The sequence below is a fragment of the Rhagoletis zephyria genome, unplaced genomic scaffold (assembly GCF_001687245.7).
Source record: "Rhagoletis zephyria isolate East Lansing unplaced genomic scaffold, Rhagoletis_zephyria_1.1 Rzeph_scaffold_00789, whole genome shotgun sequence".
Lineage (NCBI taxonomy): Eukaryota > Metazoa > Arthropoda > Insecta > Diptera > Tephritidae > Rhagoletis > Rhagoletis zephyria.
Window position 1 is genome coordinate 45,106 of NW_016157873.1, and position 20,346 is coordinate 65,451.

General features: G+C 34.6%; 2 protein-coding genes across 4 annotated transcripts; one reads left to right on the forward strand and one right to left on the reverse strand.

Moving 5' to 3' along the window:
• The first annotated feature begins 4,871 nt into the window (after nt 1-4,871).
• Nucleotides 4,872-12,521, forward strand: AGBE (1,4-alpha-glucan-branching enzyme). Of its 2 annotated transcripts, XM_017614186.1 has the most exons (7): nt 4,872-5,258; nt 9,403-9,462; nt 9,945-10,054; nt 10,142-10,910; nt 10,989-11,160; nt 11,231-12,046; nt 12,302-12,521. In XM_017614186.1, the coding sequence occupies exons 1-7, from the start codon at nt 5,167-5,169 to the stop codon at nt 12,350-12,352; spliced, it is 2,070 nt and encodes a 689-aa protein (XP_017469675.1). In that variant the 5' UTR covers nt 4,872-5,166; the 3' UTR covers nt 12,353-12,521. The 2 variants fall into 2 exon arrangements, with proteins under 2 accessions (XP_017469675.1, XP_017469676.1); XM_017614187.1 differs by lacking the exon at nt 9,403-9,462 and having other exon boundaries at nt 4,952-5,258; nt 9,885-10,054.
• Nucleotides 12,522-13,598: 1,077 nt separating this feature from the next.
• Spt-I (serine palmitoyltransferase subunit I) lies at nt 13,599-16,367 on the reverse strand. Of its 2 annotated transcripts, XM_017614189.1 has the most exons (7): nt 15,556-16,367; nt 14,998-15,494; nt 14,807-14,936; nt 14,546-14,743; nt 14,272-14,484; nt 14,119-14,209; nt 13,664-13,850 (listed from the first exon to the last, which is right to left on the reverse strand). In XM_017614189.1, exons 1-6 carry the CDS (start codon nt 15,604-15,606, stop codon nt 14,165-14,167), a joined length of 1,134 nt encoding a protein of 377 aa, XP_017469678.1. In that variant the 5' UTR covers nt 15,607-16,367; the 3' UTR covers nt 13,664-13,850; nt 14,119-14,164. The 2 variants fall into 2 exon arrangements, with proteins under 2 accessions (XP_017469677.1, XP_017469678.1); XM_017614188.1 differs by having other exon boundaries at nt 13,599-13,850; nt 14,119-14,484; nt 15,556-16,365.
• Between the last annotated feature and the right edge of the window lie 3,979 nt (nt 16,368-20,346).

The window sequence follows — 20,346 nt, forward strand, 5'->3', positions numbered from 1 at the left end:
TAAACTCACGTTTGCGGAACCATATTTTTTTGGTATTCATATCCGTTGGCGTACATTAATTAAATTTTATTATATTTTAATACATGTTTTTATGTATTAACTTATAACATACATATATTTTATTTATTCTACTTAAAAAAAAAAAACACCAACCAGCCAAATTAATATTTGAAGCTAGTTTTTTATTGAAAAGTTTTGTTTGACAACAATTAAATATAGCGATTTCTCTCGGCTTAAACCCCCTAAACTTGCTGCGGGCTATTTTTGCCTACCCAGAAGCTGCATATGACCTGCAAGCTCCAGTATCCGTGTTTTGGGCGTAGCATATTTTTAGGTGTACGCTTTATTTGGTTCGAAAAATTTTACGCTGTGTGTACATAAATCCATAAAAGGTGGTGTTTGAAAAGCTAAACCTTGCGCAGCTTGATGAAAAAAGTCAGAAAATAACGAAGAAATACAGACTACCTAACTTTTGTTGGTGTTTGAAAAAATAAAAATAAAAATTTGCAGAAAAAATTACAAAAATTTATTATTTGGAAAAGATAAATATAAAAAATCAATTAAGGCAAAAATTCAAAAAATCACCCATTTCGCTATTAAATTAATCCATTAGCAGCCGATATCACCAGCAATTTAAATGGAAAATGATTTTTTATTTTCTGTCATATAAAATTCAAAAAATTAAAATCATTTTTCACTTAAATTGCTTTCGTGAAATTGGCTGTAAGGTATACATATATATGCATGTAAATGCATATTTATATTTAGTTATATTAGTTATACTAACACTATATTTATGTGTATGTAATACTTAGACATGTGTCGTACACAAATCAAGTACGTCCAGTTACAGGTATTTTTTTCTGTTTTTCTCTTGTAGATGCTTAGTGATGGGTTTACACTGAAGAAATGATATTAATATTTAATGAGTTATTCAAATTTTTGATTTGTGCATACAAAAGAAAAACAAAAAATACATTAAAATGTTTAATTTGTATTTAAACAACATTTTTTTTTTTAGAACTAACCAAATACAGTATAAGTAAGCAAACTCAGTTATGTTGAAGCAAGCAAAACAAACAAACCGAGAAGTAAATGCGAGACGCAACTATTTTAAGGCAGTTGATGAATTAGAAGCGAGGAAATTAATTTATATTTAGTTTCAATTTGTATTTTTCTGCGCTACAGTTTTATTAAAAATTTAAGGCATTTTAATTTAAATTAATTTGAAATTTTAAACAATGAAAAAATAAAATAAAAATATATGTAAAAACTTAGACATACTATAACTCCTTAAAAAAAGCGTCCGCGCAAAGGACGCTTAAATTATTATCTAAAAAATAACATACAATTAAATTAAAATAAGCTATCGTAAAAAATTACCGACAAACAAACCAATGATTGATGATTAGTTTAACGTAAATTCAATTATAAATTAACAAAAATATTCGCAAGTTTATTATGCGAAAATGTAAGGTTATTAATTTCAAGAACAAAATTTTTAAAGTACATAAAAATAATAAAAAACAACAACAAACAATTCAATTACATGGGAAACTAAAAAGAAACTAACTTAAAACAAAAATTAAGGCGTAAGAATCTGTAAAATATTTGTAGTTGTAAACATTTGAATAACCCTAAAAATATGTTTGTATGTATGTAGCTCATTCAGCTACGAACTATTTACTGTAATACTTTTAATGGTTACACTGTGCTAGCCAGTAAACTGGGAGTATCTGGGCTTGCTAAGCTGGTAGTGTGGCTATACCCTTCTACTGACCAAGTGCCGCTGATTGCTCCAAAAATGAAAATTATTAAAATAATAATTAAAAAAAAAAAAACAAAAGATCCCGCTTCAAGCACAGTGTAATAATCCATACATGGAAGTTAATATTGCTCCAATAATATTACACATTACATACATGCAAGTACATATATAAAATAAAATAAAGACGAAAATTTATTTCATAATTTTATTGTATTTCCTTCTTTTTTTACTTTTTAGTGTGGAAATTATTAGGAATAATTCCGAATTTCTACTAGGTATTGGAAGGACAAAAAATTTTATGCTATTTAAAAAATGCAACGTGGAAACAGATATAATGACTATTTTTATGAATTATTATCTACGTTATAGTATTTTTTATTGCCCAACATTGTCATTAGAAACTTTGTCATTCAATGCCTAGTGTAAATTCAGTTTTAGAAATATGTAAGCTCAGCTAAGGTGTAGTAGTTAAGTTGTTGAAATAACAAATCGTTGCCTTTAAAAAGTGCTGCTTAGGTCAACCGAAAGATGCACCTTGAGCTCGCGGAAGAAATTATTGGAATAATTTTCGACTTACAAAAAAAAAAAAAAAACAATTATGGGCAACCGAACTTCGGTTGCGTTGCCAGTGGTTGGAATGGCATTACCGATAGCTACTAGCAATTGTAAGCCGGCAACAGATTTGCTATACTGGCAACTGAATTTTTGTGGCTGCCGCGGAATTTTTGATTGAGCATTTTTTTCCAACTGTGCAGCTTGCTTTCATTCAGCCTTGATTGCTTTTACCTGAATTATCTTCTACCTCAGAGCAGTTAACGATATCGCTATCCATAATATACATTTTCATTTCAGTGGCGTAGCCCATCGGCAACCCAACTGAGATTGCGTTGCTATCCATAATCGACCCATTATTCTTACGCTGAATTTCAATAAGACCCATTTTGCTAAGACCTCTGAAATTACAAGAAAACGGTTTGAGTGTTTTTTTTTTTAATTTTAATGGGTCTCAAAAAAAAAAGTGTTTGGACGAAAAACGAAAACAGTTTATAATAGAATTTAGATGGACATTTTTCTTATGGATCCGAATGAATTAAAGAAAAACTAGTTTTCCATAGAGTGAGAAGAATTCTCAGCCGCGAGGCTAAATAGGTTGGTTATTATTTGAGCAAAAGTAGCAAACAAAACAAAAACGATTCCAGACCCTCTCAGTGTCGTTCCCTTGTTCCACTTTTCGTTTAACCGGCAGCTGGTTTGCCGCCACAAATTGCAAGTGTAGGCTGTGTTCAGAAACGCATCAACTTAAAGCAGCAGTCTTTCATTTCTAAACTATAATTGATGGAAATGCATTATTTGCGCAACTACATTATTAGGGGTTTCCTCGATTCCGCGCCCGGTGTAGATAACATTTTATACCATTAAGCGGCCTGCCGATTTTCTGACAATGCGAACGTATGAAACGGCAGTGAGACCCTGTGCTGACATGGAATTTTTCGATTTGCAGCTAATCTCGGCCACACAGTGCAGTGAAACCTTGATAAAACGACCAACTTAATATAACAAAATTTTTGCTGAGCCCCTGAAAAACCTCGATCCCAGCCAGTAGAGAAATGTGTAAATTTCGCCGACAGCGCGGTCTAGTACAATTTTTCGTATCCGGAAACAAACAAAAATACTACAATCATTAATTTTCCGTACCCGGAAAACGTTCGAAAAAGATAATCAGCCTCATTGCGGGAGTCGTATCGAATGCAAGTAGTTTTTCGAGAGTCGAATCGTATCGAAAATTGCATGTCATTACCTAAAATTTCGACTCGACTAGTGTATTAAAACGGAAAAACTTGGCAACACTGTATAGTTTTCGACGATTTTCGTCGTTTACTTATTTCGGCACGACAGTAGGCAATGCCAATGTTGTCGAGTCGTACAATTCAGCCTAATTTACGACTTACGCAATGAGGATGAATGTTGTTTGCTAGTGTTTGTTAGCTTTCAGAAGATCTCGGCTTCGAATGCCGTTAGGCGCTTCCTTAACTTATTTTTTGAAAAATCATCTGTGAAATGCATAAGGAAAAAGTTTAGAAAAACTGCCTAAACAGTATACGTTTCACGATAATTTTCGGTACTTTTCTGTGCATACGTTTCTGCCGGATCGTCAAAGTATCCGAAAACGGAATCGGTAAACGGACAAAAATCCTGATTACATCCACTTTTTTCCTTTTTCTGATTTTTGCTGGCTGGGTTGTTGCGAAACAAAAATGCTCCATAGATACTTATGGGTCATTCCATACAATATGTACACCTCAATATTCTTGTTTGGGGTGAAATATATTTTTTTACATTCTTTATCGAAAAAGCAGAAGACACCCATTTTTTTATTTCGTCATGATATTCGAAAATCTCGAAAAAAAAAATCCCGAAAATTTTAACTCACGGAAAAGTATATTTTTTTAATTGTTTGCAGTTAATAAACTATTTGGCGGAGCAAATCAGTTAAGGTATCAAAATGTGCGTAATTGCCTCCGCTTTCTATGAGAGTGTGAAATAGATTAAAATAAAAATAAAATTTGCATTAAAAATCGCATTTTTTATTTATTTTTATTAACTTCATCTTGTTTGATTTTTTATTTTTATTTTTTCAACCTGAATAGTTATCAAGCTTTATGGAGTAAGCTGTAAAAATCTGAGAAAGGAAACTCCAAAACTGTAGAAGTTACGAGTTTTTTGCATACCTGCGTACATAAAGTTCATACTAAAGTCGACACTTTTTGGAGATCGATGCCCCTGACCACGGCGTTTTAAAAATAGGCTTATTTTGAAACTTTTCTTAAAAATCAAGTGACTTTTGCCCCTTTTCTTTAATTTGAAATTCTATATACACAATTGACAATATTTTCATAAATTCTCCGTTGAAAACTATGTCAAAAAGTTATAACTAACCTTAGAGTCGATTTCATTTCGACTATGAATATCCCCAATAAATTTCGAAAGGTAAAATAAGCGGTATGTATCGGTTGAGAGTCTGGGTTGGCAAAGGGGGGCAATAAAGAGAGCGCAGTAAACGCACACAAATGCAAATTTCGCGGTGGTGCTTTTTAGTTGTCCCCAATGCTTTCGAACAGCTGTTTGGTGCGTTGTCTCAGGCGCCCCTTTGCTGTGACATTCGCTGTGCTATGTAAGTTGTTATTGTGCTTTTGCACCGCAGAGCTTTTCATATGTGAACCGAGTCAGTTGGCGTCCAAACATTTAGCGGTCGGATCGTATTCAGAACGAAAAATTTGCTGTAGTATACAAGTGCATACGCAATCAGCGAGTGATAGTATTAGCAGTGGCGCAGAAGGCACAGAAAAATTATTTCTACATTTTAACTTCTTGTTTGGCTGTGAAATAAATTCCAAAAGATGGACCCAATGAAAGTCGAAGTTAAACATATTGATGAACTCTTCAGATTAGATGGATATTTGAAGCCATTCGAACGGGAAGTACGACGCAGGTGAGTGGTGGAACTATGCCGATTAGGCTGCTGAAATAAAAAAAATGTAAAAGCGAGTGCATTACTGCGACGCTGCTGCAAGCTGATGCGCGCTGATATGGCGTTCCTATTGTCAAAGTTCTTGGCCGGCACTGATAAGTGTATCCACGTTGTTTCAAAGCTGTCCAAAGTGGTTAAATTTATTTGCGTAAATTTTGTTTATTGGTACGCAGACTTGGCAGTCTTTTTTTACGCTGTGATGCAAACAAATTGTGCGCATAGTTTTCAAAGTCAATTGAAGGTTAAAGTGCTGAGCGCAGAGCACCGGCATTTTAGCCTCGCCACCCTTTGACATTTGTGTGCGTATGTATGGGTTGTGATTATAAACAAAAGGTGTTATCAAAGTAAATTTTTGTAGCGAATGCAATGCTAAAAGCAAATGATGTTAATGTAAAACCTAACTAAAAATTAAAAAAGAAAATGAATATAAGAATTTATTTTAGTTTAAAATTTAATGTGTACATTGCTGCAGCTTTTCTTATTAAATTATTATACTAGGTATTCTTGCATTTTTGTCTGATTAATCGCGAATTTATTTTTACATACAATCGAACCGGCAATACGTCAGAGATTATTTTCGTAGCCAAATGTATTGCCAAGGTTGATAGCGTCACTTACGTGCATCAGCTGCTGCCACACGCCACATGCCAACGCAATTAATCCCAGCATCGTATGGGATAGAAAATGTTCATATCGCACATTTGCTGCAAGAGAGCCATCATAAAAAAATATAAAAATAAAAATAATTGAGTTAGATTCAGAAATGACGGCTACCTGTTCTTCTATGTTGTATAAAGATTTCTAAACATTAAGGATTCCCAGTAGTTCACTAAAACAAAATTTATATTGATTTTTACTATATAAGTATAAGTATGTAAATTCACAACTTTAAAGCCGTTCTTCTTGAGTTGATTTTTTGGATTATGACACTTTGCAGCTACAAGTCAAGATTCAAATCGCCAATACATAGCTTCTATAATGTGTGGTGGTCTGGGGGCAAAAACTTGTACTTAAGTATAACAAACAAAATAAAACATATGTGAAAAAATACTTAAATACAGAATGGCATTGTGCGTCTCTTGAATTAAAAAATATATACTTTACTTGTACACATAATGGGCCGTATGAATAAAAACTGATTTCTCTCGAAATTTCATTCCTTTTACTACGGCCCAATGAAGCCTTTTTACTGAGATTTAAATTTATTTATAAATATGCATACTACATACACTCATGGACAAAAAAATAAAATAAAAATTAATGTGCGGTAGTTTGACTCGTTTCGACTATTTTTATTCTTTTTTTATTAAGAGTTTTTAATAAAAGTCTAGCTCGTTATGTAACAAACACCTTATAAATCCACATATCTATCAAACTTTGTACAAATAGTAAAATTATATAAAATATAAATGAAGTAAACCAGAAGAAAGATTTAACACTATCTTATTTGAAAATTTGCCTTTAAAATTGCTTTAAGGTAGCTGAATGCGAAAAAGCTATTTATTACATCACCTGGGGTCTAATCGTAACATCCATTCACGGATCGAAAACCATACGTATGTATAAGCTTAAAGAGATAAAGAGTACGTTCACGTATGTCATAATCCGAAACATGATTTTTTATGTGACGAGTAATACGATATCGTAAGTGACGATTCGAGCCCTGTTTATAATTTCGCCATGCATCATATGTTACAAAAGTGCATATCAAAAAATTTTATAAAAATTGTGAAAATTTATTTTTGCTCGATATTTACTTTTATTGAACTTGCAAATAATATTGATATAGTAATATTGAAAAAAATTGAAAAATAAAATTGTTGACTATAAAATTTAGAAAATTTGTTTTACAAAAGTTCTAAATGTGGATTTATGTATTTATGTTTGTTTAATAAGGGCTAGACTTTTTTTATTTATATATAAGCCTTAAATAAAAATAATCAAAACTGGTCAAAACGTCTCGCATACCTTTTATTTTGTCCATGAGTGTATTAATGTATGTATGCACTTATGGCAATTTTATTCTAGATGCTTATGTTTCTTCGTGCGATGTGAATGTACATATGAAATTAGCGGCATGTCTGAAGCGATTTTGATTTTTTCTTGTATTCATTCATACATTTGTAAGTACATATTTATGTTTGTATGTATTTTTGGTTTGATATTTTTCATAACTGTTCCATGGGCGCGTAGCATTTTATCCACAAAAATTTTACGAATTGTGATGTGCTAGTCAAGGGAAAATACATATTTACACTAAAATTGAATCGGCTTTTAACTGTATACCTAAAGTGAATAAAAGGTTTGAAATTTTGGTGACAACTTTTTGAATTTTTATAATATTTGTATAAAGTTAGAAATGCGCACTTATTACACTGTGCGATAGTAAATTTTACTCACCAAAAACTCAATACACTCGCAATAGAAGCGGCCAAATATAAGAAAACTGCGGTTTCGGTTTTTCTCTCTGACATCAGGATTTTTTTTGTTCAATTTCTAAGATTTGATCAACTCAATAAATGATTAAACAAATTTAGTTAGTTGTGGCTTTTTTGCTTTTTACACGACCACTTCCTCGAATTTCATCCATCTAACTTATTAACTTAAAAAAAATAAAAATTATTCAAAAGGCTTTTTTTTCAATACCTATTTTTCCTTATGACTCGAAAAATTTGATTCTACAGAATAGTTATTCTCTTTTATTTGGTGCCCATATTGTTATTCTACATTGCACTGAATTTTTAGTTAATCATATCTTTGAAATTTGAAAGTCCTTTAAAAGAAAATCCTGGTCCCGCATGGCGCAATTCGTGGTCGAGTGATTACTCGTTTCTTATCGAACCAAACAAAATGACGGCCGTTTTATCCACAATACGATTTAAATAGGAAAAGTACACTCGTTGTCGAATGCCGTGATCTCAAAATCAAATTTAGATTTCAGTTACGTTCGATATCGAATGCGGGAAAAAAGCTAAAAACGCAGATATATAATGAGCAAGACTTCTTTCAAATATATTAAACATTGAATAAACAAAAGAAATATAGCCAGAACTGGTCAAAAACTAATGCGGGTATATTATTTCTGCCACCAGTGTATACATATAAATAAGTATGTATACGTAAGTTTTTGTTTTTTCTGATAAAACCAAAAAACTACTTAAATTGAATGTGTTAAAACTATTTTCCAATAAATTTTTGGAAAATTATACAAAATAAAATTGTTTAATACAAAAATGTAACAACTGTGTTTCATTAAAATCATATTTTCTCCCGTATTTTTTTTCTTTAAGGAGGTGAAGAAGGTAAAAATCGAATTTGCGCAAAAAAATTTTTCAAATTCAATTTCTTCTACATACATGAACATNATCGAATTTGCGCAAAAAAATTTTTCAAATTCAATTTCTTCTACATACATTAAAATATTCAGCCTCATTGCGAGAGTCGTGCCGCNTGTATACGTAAGTTTTTGTTTTTTCTGATAAAACCAAAAAACTACTTAAATTGAATGTGTTAAAACTATTTTCCAATAAATTTTTGGAAAATTATACAAAATAAAATTGTTTAATACAAAAATGTAACAACTGTGTTTCATTAAAATCATATTTTCTCCCGTATTTTTTTTCTTTAAGGAGGTGAAGAAGGTAAAAATCGAATTTGCGCAAAAAAATTTTTCAAATTCAATTTCTTCTACATACATGAACAGATTGCTAAGGCACGCAAAAATGCACTGTAGGTAATTACACTGCGCATGCCGGAAATTTAAGTTGACCCACTTCCGCAAAGATTGCGTTGCATACTTTAAGGCGCCGGAAGTGTGAAATTTTGCCTACGTGACACCCTGTTTCCACAAAATCTCTGCCGCTTTCTGGACACTTCTGTGCGCCTGGTGCAATCGGGGAATTTAGCGATTTCGCAGCGCAACCGAGGTGACCAGATGCAAAAAATAACAATTTAAGAAATGGCAAGAACCAATACGAAAATTGAAAAGCAGCTTTTGCAAATAAATTAAATTTTATTTTTTTATAAATATATTTTAAATATAAATATTTTGCTTAAAGGTGCTTATTATTACTTTTATTTATATTTTATCGCCTGCGTCACACAGACATGGTGTGCTCAAGGAATGGATCGCTAAAATCGATAAACTGGAGGGCGGCATGGATACATTCTCACAGGGCTANATTGCTAAGGCACGCAAAAATGCACTGTAGGTAATTACACTGCGCATGCCGGAAATTTAAGTTGACCCACTTCCGCAAAGATTGCGTTGCATACTTTAAGGCGCCGGATGTGTGAAATTTTGCCTACCTGACACCCTGTGTCCACAAAATCTCTGCCGCTTTCTGGACACTTCTGCGCGCCTGGTGCAATCGGGGAATTTAGCGATTTCGCAGCGAAACCGAGGTGACCAGATGCAAAAAATAACAATTTAAGAAATGGCAAGAACCAATACGAAAATTAAAAAGCAGCTTTTGCAAATAAATTAAATTTTATTTTTTTATAAATATATTTTAAATGAATATAAATATTTTGCTTAAAGGTATTTATTATTATTTTTAATTATATTTTATCGCCTGCGTCACACAGACATGGTGTGCTCAAGGAATGGATCGCTAAAATCGATAAACTGGAGGGCGGCATGGATACATTCTCACAGGGCTACAAACACTATGGCCTACACTTTCAGCCCGATAACTCGGTGATTGCGCGCGAATGGGCGCCAGGTGCGCAGCAAGTTTATCTCACTGGCGATTTTAGTGAGTTGTTGCGGTTGTAGCATTCCGTCACGTTCTGTTTTTGAATTTTCTGTATTCTTTCCCGCTTTTCCATCTTCTCTCCCGCAGACGATTGGCAATGGGAGGCGCATCCTTACAAGAAGCTCGAATTTGGCAAATGGGAATTGCATTTGCCCGCCAATGCCGATGGCAGCGCGCCTATCAAGCACCTTAGCGAAGTAAAGGTGATCATACGCAACCAGGCCGGCCAGCTGTTGGATCGCCTCTCACCATGGGCCACTTATGTGCGGCAGCCACCCAAGGAGGCCAATCAAGGCGTCAACTACAAGCAGTATGTATGGAATCCACCGCCAGCAGAGCGTTACTTCTGCAAGCAGCCCCGACCTAAGCGTCCCAAATCATTGCGCATCTATGAGTGCCATGTGGGCATTGCTTCGCAGGAGCCGCGCGTCGGTTCATATCTAAATTTCGCCGAGAACATAATACCGCGCATCAAGCGTCAAGGTTACAACGCCATACAGGTCATGGCCATCATGGAGCATGCGTACTATGCTAGTTTTGGCTATCAAGTGACAAGTTTCTTTGCCGCCTCCAGCCGCTTTGGCACGCCTGAGGAGCTGAAGCGCATGATCGATGTAGCGCATGAACATGGCTTATATGTACTGTTGGATGTGGTGCATTCTCATGCAAGCAAAAATGTACAGGATGGCTTGAATCAATTTGATGGAACCAATTCGTGTTACTTCCATGATGGCGCGCGCGGCGAGCATGCGCTTTGGGATAGTAGGCTCTTCAATTACGTGGAGTATGAAGTATTGCGCTTTTTGTTATCAAATTTGCGTTGGTGGCATGACGAGTACTTCTTTGATGGCTATCGGTGAGTAGGGGATGAAGAAAGAAACTGTATTTAATTTTAATGCATGCCTGATTTTATGTTGTCTAAATACTTAACTAGTTTTGATGGCGTCACCTCAATGTTGTATCATTCGCGCGGCATTGGTGAAGGCTTCAGCGGAGACTACAATGAATATTTTGGCCTGAATGTTGACACAGATGCGTTGAACTACCTGGCATTAGCCAATTATATGCTGCGCACACAAAATTCAGAGGTCATCACCATAGCAGAGGTAAGTTTTCGCTTTTGGATATAAATGCTTTGTTAATAAAAGAACTTATATTTTTGGCGCGCCACGATAGGACGTCTCCGGCATGCCTACACTCTGCCGACCGATCGAGGAAGGTGGCATCGGCTTCGATTACCGTCTAGCCATGGCCATACCTGACAAGTGGATTGAACTGCTGAAAGAGCACACCGATGACACCTGGAATATCGGCAACCTTGTGCATACGCTGACCAATCGCCGCTGGAAGGAGAACACAGTCGCCTATGCGGAGTCGCACGATCAGGCGCTGGTGGGTGACAAAACGATCGCTTTCTGGCTGATGGACAAGGAAATGTACACGCACATGTCTACCTTATCGGAGCCGTCATTGATCGTCGATCGCGGTATTGCGCTGCACAAAATGATACGTTTAATAACTCACTCACTGGGCGGCGAAGCATATCTGAATTTCATGGGCAATGAGTTTGGCCATCCGGAGTGGCTGGATTTCCCACGTAAGGGCAACAATGATTCCTATCATTACGCCCGTCGCCAATGGAATTTAGTTGATGACCCTTTACTGAAGTACAAATTTTTAAATGAATTTGATCGTGCGATGAACGAGCTGGAAGAGCGTTTTGGCTGGCTGCATTCAGACCCGGCCTATGTGAGCTGGAAGCACGAAGGTGATAAGGTGATCGCATTTGAGCGTGCTGGCTTGGTGTTCGTATTCAACTTCCATCCGACGCAAAGCTTCACGGGATATCGCGTCGGCACAAATTGGGCGGGCACATATCAAGCGGTTTTGAGCTCGGATGATGACCTCTTTGGTGGACACAACCGCATCGACAAGAATTGCAAGCATTTTACGCGACCTGAAGGCTACGCCGGACGAGAGAATTTCTTTGAGGTGAGTAATAAGGCGATGGCTACCTTTAAAAAGATCAAGAAAATTTTTTATGAAATATTGGAAAAAGATGCGAAATTAAATAAGAAAATTGGTAAAATATAAAATATAAAAATTTAACTTTGATATGCCCGTATACAGGAAAGAGACAAAAAAGCCTCATAAATATTTATGAGATTTATAAATGTAATATTTAATTGAATTATAAAAAAACCTGACGTATTAATTTACCTGTAAATTTCTCATAACTTCTTGCAGGTTTATACACCATCTCGTACAGCAGTGGTCTACGCACATGCCAGTGACTAGGTACCAGCAGTCTGACGCCTTATGATAAGCCATGCGCCATACTCATATTTTAGTAGTTGTGCTAAGTTACAATACAATTTGTTTTAGTGAAAAAAATTGTACAATAAGCGAGAAAAGTGAATACAAATTTTCTATTAAAGGTAGAGATTATGAAAATATCCACAGAAAATCAATTCTTTCATTTATATGAATCATACGTACACAAAAATGCACAAAAGTTAGAATTTAGATACCGATTTTACGAGTTAAATATTTATTAATTTTTTTTGCGAGTGTTAAAGTTAAGGCGTGTCGTAGCATCTTATTATANTATATGAATCATACGTACACAAAAATGCACAAAAGTTAGAATTTAGATACAGATTTTACGAGTTAAATATTTATTAAATTTTTTTTGCGAGTGTTAAAGTTAAGGCGTGTCGTAGCTTCTTATTATACACAAATAATAGATTTTTTAATACATAACGATCACTTAAACTTTAAGTCTTAAAGCGATGAACTTGTTCTAGCAAGTATTTACGACTGAATGTACAAAATGCACATTTTATTTCGAAGCGCTACCAAACAATAAAAAATAAATTATTTTTGGCTTATATAACTTGAACACATACATATGTTTTCATTAGGCATATGTATGTATAAAGGATATGTTGCATCTGGCTTTGGTTCTTGAACATGATTCTTTCCTGTTAGTATGTATATTCCAGGTGTGGAATGTGCATGAGCTTATAATATAGAGATATTTTAACATTAAGAATTTTATAAAAATGACAAAAAAGGATTATATTTTATACTATAGTAGAGAACAATGAAATTTGGTATTAAAAATTAAACAATTTATAGAATTTATAGTTGGCTGAGTTTTAAAGTTTACTGTTCTATTTTTCAAAAGTGTGAATGCACATTCCAATTGTTTCATAAGAGAATAGAAAATATACAAATAAAGAGGAAGTACTTCCTTAGTCACAAATTTTCGTAACGTCATTCCTGGATGACAATAATTTCAAATACTTATCTGCTTTATAAATTAATAGTTGTAGTAGTAGTTTTCACCTTAATACAAATCAGTTTAACATATTAAAACAAATATACTGAAACATTCTGCTGCCTTAAAACGTAACCATTTGATTCTAAGTACCCCTAAGGCCCTTGGCGTACTCATTTGTTCACTAATGGACTAAAAAAAAGAGAGCAATTTACAGAANTTTAACATATTAAAACAAATATACTGAAACATTCTGCTGCCTTAAAACGTGTCCATTTGATTCTAAGTACCCCTAAGGCCCTTGGCGTACTCATTTGTTCACTAATGGACTAAAAAAAAGAGAGCAATTTACAGTACCTCATTAGTCACACTTTCGATAACATCAAACGCATGGTTGATATCATTATCGGTAAGCAAACGATTCACGGTAATACGAATACTATGACGTATAGTGTGCTTTTCCAAATTCTCCAGATAACGCGACTCAATGACTGCAACACCACGGGTAATGCACTAATGATAAATTCCAAAAAAGATTGGTTCAAGAACTAGTAGGTAAAATAACATCCAGAGCTTATATTCAATATCCTCTATATGTAATTTTCCCACTGACAGTAAATATGACCTTGCAATTTATTAGTAAATTTTTCTGTCAGCGTTATACAAAGTCACCGATAACAGTTAAGCAGTGGATTTTTATACATATCAGAATCTAATTTTTGTGAAAAGTGCACATAGAGGGTATTGAATATAAGTCCTCGATATTGATGTGTGAAAATACCTTATTGGCTATTTCGGTAAGCAACTCGCGTTCCATATCCGCATTCTCACGTTGTTCGGCGATGTACAAATGCTTGACAGGTGAAAGTTCGCTACCGTGCAATTTTAATTTTGATAATTTACCAAATACTTCCTGCACTTTGCCCGATATTACCTGTAGCTCTGTAAACATTTTTGGCTGACTTTCGAAGCGATCCAGTGCTGAGATTGCTGCTTGTGTTAATAATGGTGGCAGTGAAGCAGAGAAGCAATAACCAAGGCCGGAGAGCCGCTGATGTTCTACAATGAAGTGAGACCCCACGCAGAAGCCGCCGATTGTTGCTAGAGAATTTTCCATGCCGGCCATAATTAGGTCGACTTCTATTAGCTGTAAAAGAAGAGAGAAAGCGCTTACAAAAGAAACGAGTTTATGTTCGCGCTTTACTTACATCGACATTAAAGTGCTCCGTGAGACCGTGACCAGTTTTGCCAAGCGTGCCAAAGGAAATACTTTCGTCAAGAAACAAGCGTAACTTATATTTGGCACGCAGCGCAACTAAAGTGGGAAGAGGGCATATTTCGCCAGTGTTCATGTAAATACCTTCGGCAACCAGGAAACGGCGAGTCTTAGCGGCTTTCTTTGGATTCTGCACTTAAAAAAAACCACTAGATATCAATACGTCATTTGAGTATTATATCAACTAGCAAACCTTTACATCACGCCTTTGCTGTTCGATTAGCAAGCGCTCCAAATCGGTCATATCATTGTGTTTGTAGTAATATATTGTGCTACGCGATGCATCCAAACCTTTTTGTATAGAAAAATTAACTTTTTCATCGCTTTAAAATGCATAAAAGTGTTAGAGAAATATAGCTTAATTTTTAGCTCAATTTTTCTTACGCAAAAATTACATCCCCACGCTTTGAATACGCTGGTATAGCACTTGCTATAGTAGAAAATCCATAAGAATATACCACCGCCTCTTCCATACCCATAAACTTTGCCAAACGATCCTCCAAATCCAAATGCACGTCCATTGTTCCGTAAAAACCACGTGGTCCACAAGAGCCCACACCATACTTCTTTATAGCCTTACAGGCATCATCTAATATTTTTTCGTCTTCCAGTAAACCTAAATAATTATGTGTTGCCAAATTAAGACAATCGTGCCCATCAACGACTACACGTTTGCCAACTTTTGATTGTACCAAGCGTGTTTTCAGCAGCGGATGAGTTGGATCGGTCTCAGCTACGAGCGGCTCCGGTTGGTATTTAGATATAATTTCTTCTTCTTCCTCTTTGCTATAACGTTTATCACGCCCATTGCGTTTGACAAGCAACAACCATATAACCGAAAGTAGTAAAAAAGCTTCCAATACAATTACAAAGAGTGGTGTCTGAAAACAGAGGATACATTTATGAAAATGTAGTTTACATAAAGTATGCATATGAGCTTACATTTTGGAAAATTAGCTCGATTTCGTTAAATAAATAAGGTATAGCCACCATGTTGCCGATGCTATCAGGCGAAAATTTTTAATAATTGAAAAATCGATTTAAACTTTTCCGCCCAATAAACATTAGTTTCCTTGTATGATGAATGCGTCATGCACCTGACGACGGAAAGTGTATATCGAAAAGCAATTTCCACACTTGTTCGAGTGATAAGATTAATTTATGGGTTTCTTTCAACTCAACTGCCAATCCCAAGTCCCGATCAACATTGAGATGGTACACTCGTGGCACATTTACGCACCTGCTACTAATAACTGACTTTAAATTGTGGTACTTGCGCAGTTTTACTTAACTATTAAATTAAATTAGCACACTTTTCCTCTAAAATACCAAGAAAATAAATACAACACATGTAAATTCACGGCGTGCAAAGATAAATGGCTAATTGTAAAATATCGTAACGCCAGAATGAAATGTCAGATCATGTCAGGTGTTTTTTTGCCAACACCTACAAAGTGCTGCCCTCCTGTTTCAAATTTTTAATTGACTTTAAGAACCTGACACCCGGTTTACATGATGTGAAGTACTTGAAGCAATTCTTGCTTTCTCTTTTGTGTTCTTGATTTCACACGCTTCAATTCAGTAAATTAAAGTTTTTGGTTCTTTTAAATGGGAAACAACGAAAATGTCGAGAGCAAGCAAATTATTTTCAATAGTCGAAATACACCGAACAGCTGCTTACTTGCTGGTTTCTGCAAGTTTTGCGTTTCTTTACTTTTTCTTTAATTCACTCTGTGTGAGCGTAATTCCCTAAATTTTGCCATTCTTCTTCTTTCTGATAAGCAGGGTGTCCAGAGTGTTTAAAAAGAAAAGTGCCTTTACAGAAAAAATGGCCAATTTTTTCTTTTGATAAAATTCATGAAATCGGTTTAAAAAATCTTTTTTTTTAAAAATGAGATCTTGTTAACATAGTTTTTAAAACCAAAAAAAAAAAACNTCAGGTGTTTTTTTGCCAACACCTACAAAGTGCTGCCCTCCTGTTTCAAATTTTTAATTGACTTTAAGAACCTGACACCCGGTTTACATGATGTGAAGTACTTGAAGCAATTCTTGCTTTCTCTTTTGTGTTCTTGATTTCACACGCTTCAATTCAGTAAATTAAAGTTTTTGGTTCTTTTAAATGGGAAACAACGAAAATGTCGAGAGCAAGCAAATTATTTTCAATAGTCGAAATACACCGAACAGCTGCTTACTTGCTGGTTTCTGCAAGTTTTGCGTTTCTTTACTTTTTCTTTAATTCACTCTGTGTGAGCGTAATTCCCTAAATTTTGCCATTCTTCTTCTTCCTGATAAGCAGGGTGTCCAGAGTGTTTAAAAAGAAAAGAGCCTTTACAGAAAAAATGGCCAATTTTTTCTTTTGATAAAATTCATGAAATCGGTTTAAAAAATCTTTTTTTTTTAAATGAGATCTTGTTAAAACATAGTTTTTAAAACCAAAAAAAAAAAATAAATATAATGCCTTCAAGGTAATAGTAAATAACACAAATCACAGTATACAGTAAACCAGCAGTTGACAATATGCTTATTTGAAAATTAATACATGAAATATTGTGCATGTATAGGATTATTTTGTCATTAACCCATAGGAAATGACTGGTGCAAAAGTACCCCAAAATGTTTGTTGATATATTTGAAATGTAAACTTTAACAACGACNGGATTATTTTGTCATTAACCCATAGGAAATGACTGGTGCAAAAGTACCCCCAAATGTTTGTTGATATATTTGGAATGTAAACTTTAACAANTAGACAGATTTCACCAAAATTTAATACTAACCTAAATTATACCAAAGGCATCTTCGGCACCGATTCTCGTTAAAATATCTAAATTTTGTTCGAGTTAGCGTGTTTACAAACAGACACAACTGAACTGAATATTTTGATAAATATGTATTTAAGAATATGTGTATATACATTTTATACCGTTGAAAAACGGCCTTGCTTATCTGCATAAACCTTTCCTGCATTAGTTCAAGCGTCGATATATAACTTTGGGTACATATTTCATAAAAACTTTATAGGTCGCCACTATAAGAGTGGTATATTTGAAAATTAGAGAGTTCTACCTTTAAGCTAAGTAATACTTGTTTTACCCCCTAATTTATGGGTTCATTTTCCAAAATCAGTCCACCATTATTCACTCAAAGTTGTGTTTGGAACCAGATATGACTTATGTAGGAACTGCATAATCGCTTACGCTGCAAGCCTGATTTGCTAGGAATTTTGTTTTTCTCGTTGTTTTATTTTATGTGACTTGAAAATATTTTCCACTATAAGAAAATATTGAAATTGGACTTCATTTGGGTTAACGAAAACGACAACTGTGAAAAAATATCAACCAATACATTCAAATAAATTGTCAAATAAGCATATTTACAATTTTTGTTTTGCCTATCTGGATTACTGTATACTGTGAACACAAATAACTTATTCCCCTTTCAGACACGTCAAGTCTTGCTTTCATGTCTGCTCGTTCGTAGGCGAAGGAGGTGAGAAGAGAGGGGAACACTACAGATACCTCCGTACCGTCAATTCGTTTCAAGTTTTCTTGTCTCGTTTGATCTTTTCGTTGCTTCCCATTTAAAGACCCAAGGACTTGAATTCAATTAAAGTTGACGCGTGTGGAAGCAAATAGAAAACACAAAAGAGAATGCGAAAAAAATTGCTTTAAAGACTTGACGTGTCTGAAAGGGGACTTATATGATAGTGATGTACTCATGATTCAATCATGAACGAAAGACACAAGATCACGCCTTCCCGAAAGAAAGAAAAAAGTTATTTTCTAGCTGTTGAAATCTCGACGCCATCTTTGTTGTAAGAAGTAAACGAAGAGAACAAAAAAAAAAACCGCGTTATTGTTGAACGCATGAATAAGCATTTTTATTATGCAAATTCTTCTATAAATCATGTCGTTGTGTTAAATTATTTTTTACCTTATGTGTGCACACGTTGTCACAAGCGAAAATTAAGAAAGTTGCAGTAAAAAGTAACCACCAAAATGTAAACAACGAACAAATGTAAACAAACGGCTAATGTCAAAGTCGCCCAACTTTTTTCCTAAATGCGATTATAACGGGCCACTAAGAAGAAGGCGTGATCTTGTATTTTTGGTTCATGTGATTCAATAATTAAAGGTTTGCTCATTAGAGACATTCGAGTTTTGACACTCCCTTACAAAAGGTTGCACACACACACGCACCCACACGCTAAGAGAGCCGAATTTGTCAAGAGGGAGCGAGAAAACTGATGTGCAAACAATTTTCTTAAAAAATATTCATACTTTTAAAAAATATTTGTATTAACACATTTCCCAATAGGACTGCGCAATTAATTAATTTATTATAACTCATATTAATTGATTAATCGCACAAAATAAAATAAATGCTATAATGAGGCGAGATTAGTGTTGTTCCGATACGAGTAACTACAAGTAACCCTGTCGGAAACAACAACAACCAAAAAGGAAATAATTACTCGATACTTTCTTCAAGTACTGAGTACTTTTTGTACTCGAATCCTTCCCGCAAGTACTTAGGTGGGTATCGAGTACGCGATTAAAGTATTACTTGCTTTTCCAAAAATTCTGAATTTCGGTTCTGACAATATATGAATCATGCTGTTGTGGTTTTTGCACCATGTTAAGTTGGCTAATAAAGAAAGTGTAAATTCCTGCTTTCCCGTACTAGTCAATTATTAAAATTTTGCAAGATACAAACTTGTGGCTACCTTTTCGGTAAGTTTTGGTCGGAGAGTACTCGAACCGATTCTGTTTTTCTTCACATGACATAAGTATTTACAATGAGTTCGATATGAGTAAGTATCGAGTACTTCTCTCCGATACATTTGTGGCATCGATACTTTTCTTCAATATTTTTGAAGAGTACAGGTATCGAGTAAAGGTCGTATCGGAACAACACTAGGCGAGATCGGCAATTTCCACTTTGAAATTGCAAATTCCGCATCCAGCGGGAGTTTTCAGAAATGGTGGTTTAATTGAGCCCTTGATTTTGAAAGTGGTATAAGTCACTTCGCTCCTCTTGTACTTTAATGACCGTTTACCTGTATTTGGACGCGTCGGTTTGTTGTTCAATTTCATCAACCAAAAGTAAGAAGGTTTTATCATTAGTTTATGACGATAGAAAGGTTTGCACATGCATTCGGTTACAAGTAAGCGGTCATTTAGTTACAAAAGGTATGAAGTGACTTATATCACTTTCAAAATCAAGGGTTCAATTGGCAAATGTTCGATATGCTACAACAAAATCGATAACAATTAAGTGTTGCCACATCAAAATTATGTTATTATATTATGTACTTAGCTATGAAGTGCCATATTGAGGATGAAAAAGTGCCAAAGTGTGCCTAATAGAAAAATAAAAGTGCCACAAAAGGTGCTAATCTTTTTAACTCCTCCCATTTAGCATTAAAATTAGAAACACATTCTTAAAACAAAAGTCCAATACCAAGGTAAGATAAGCCAGTTGCATACACTTTAGAAATTAGAAAATTTTAGTTGAGAAAAAGGAGTACACGCAAATGTATTGAAATATTACTATTTTTCAAAAGTGCCATTTTGGCACTTTTTGCCAAATTGAAAAATTAAGTGCCATTTACAGGTCTATTCTGCGCTGGTAATAAAAAGTTTGTAACCGGTAAATAAAGTTCCTGTCAATTTCTAAACCCTTTTCGCATTCTGTGTACTCTTATAGCCGGTAAATTTTGTTACGATCTCA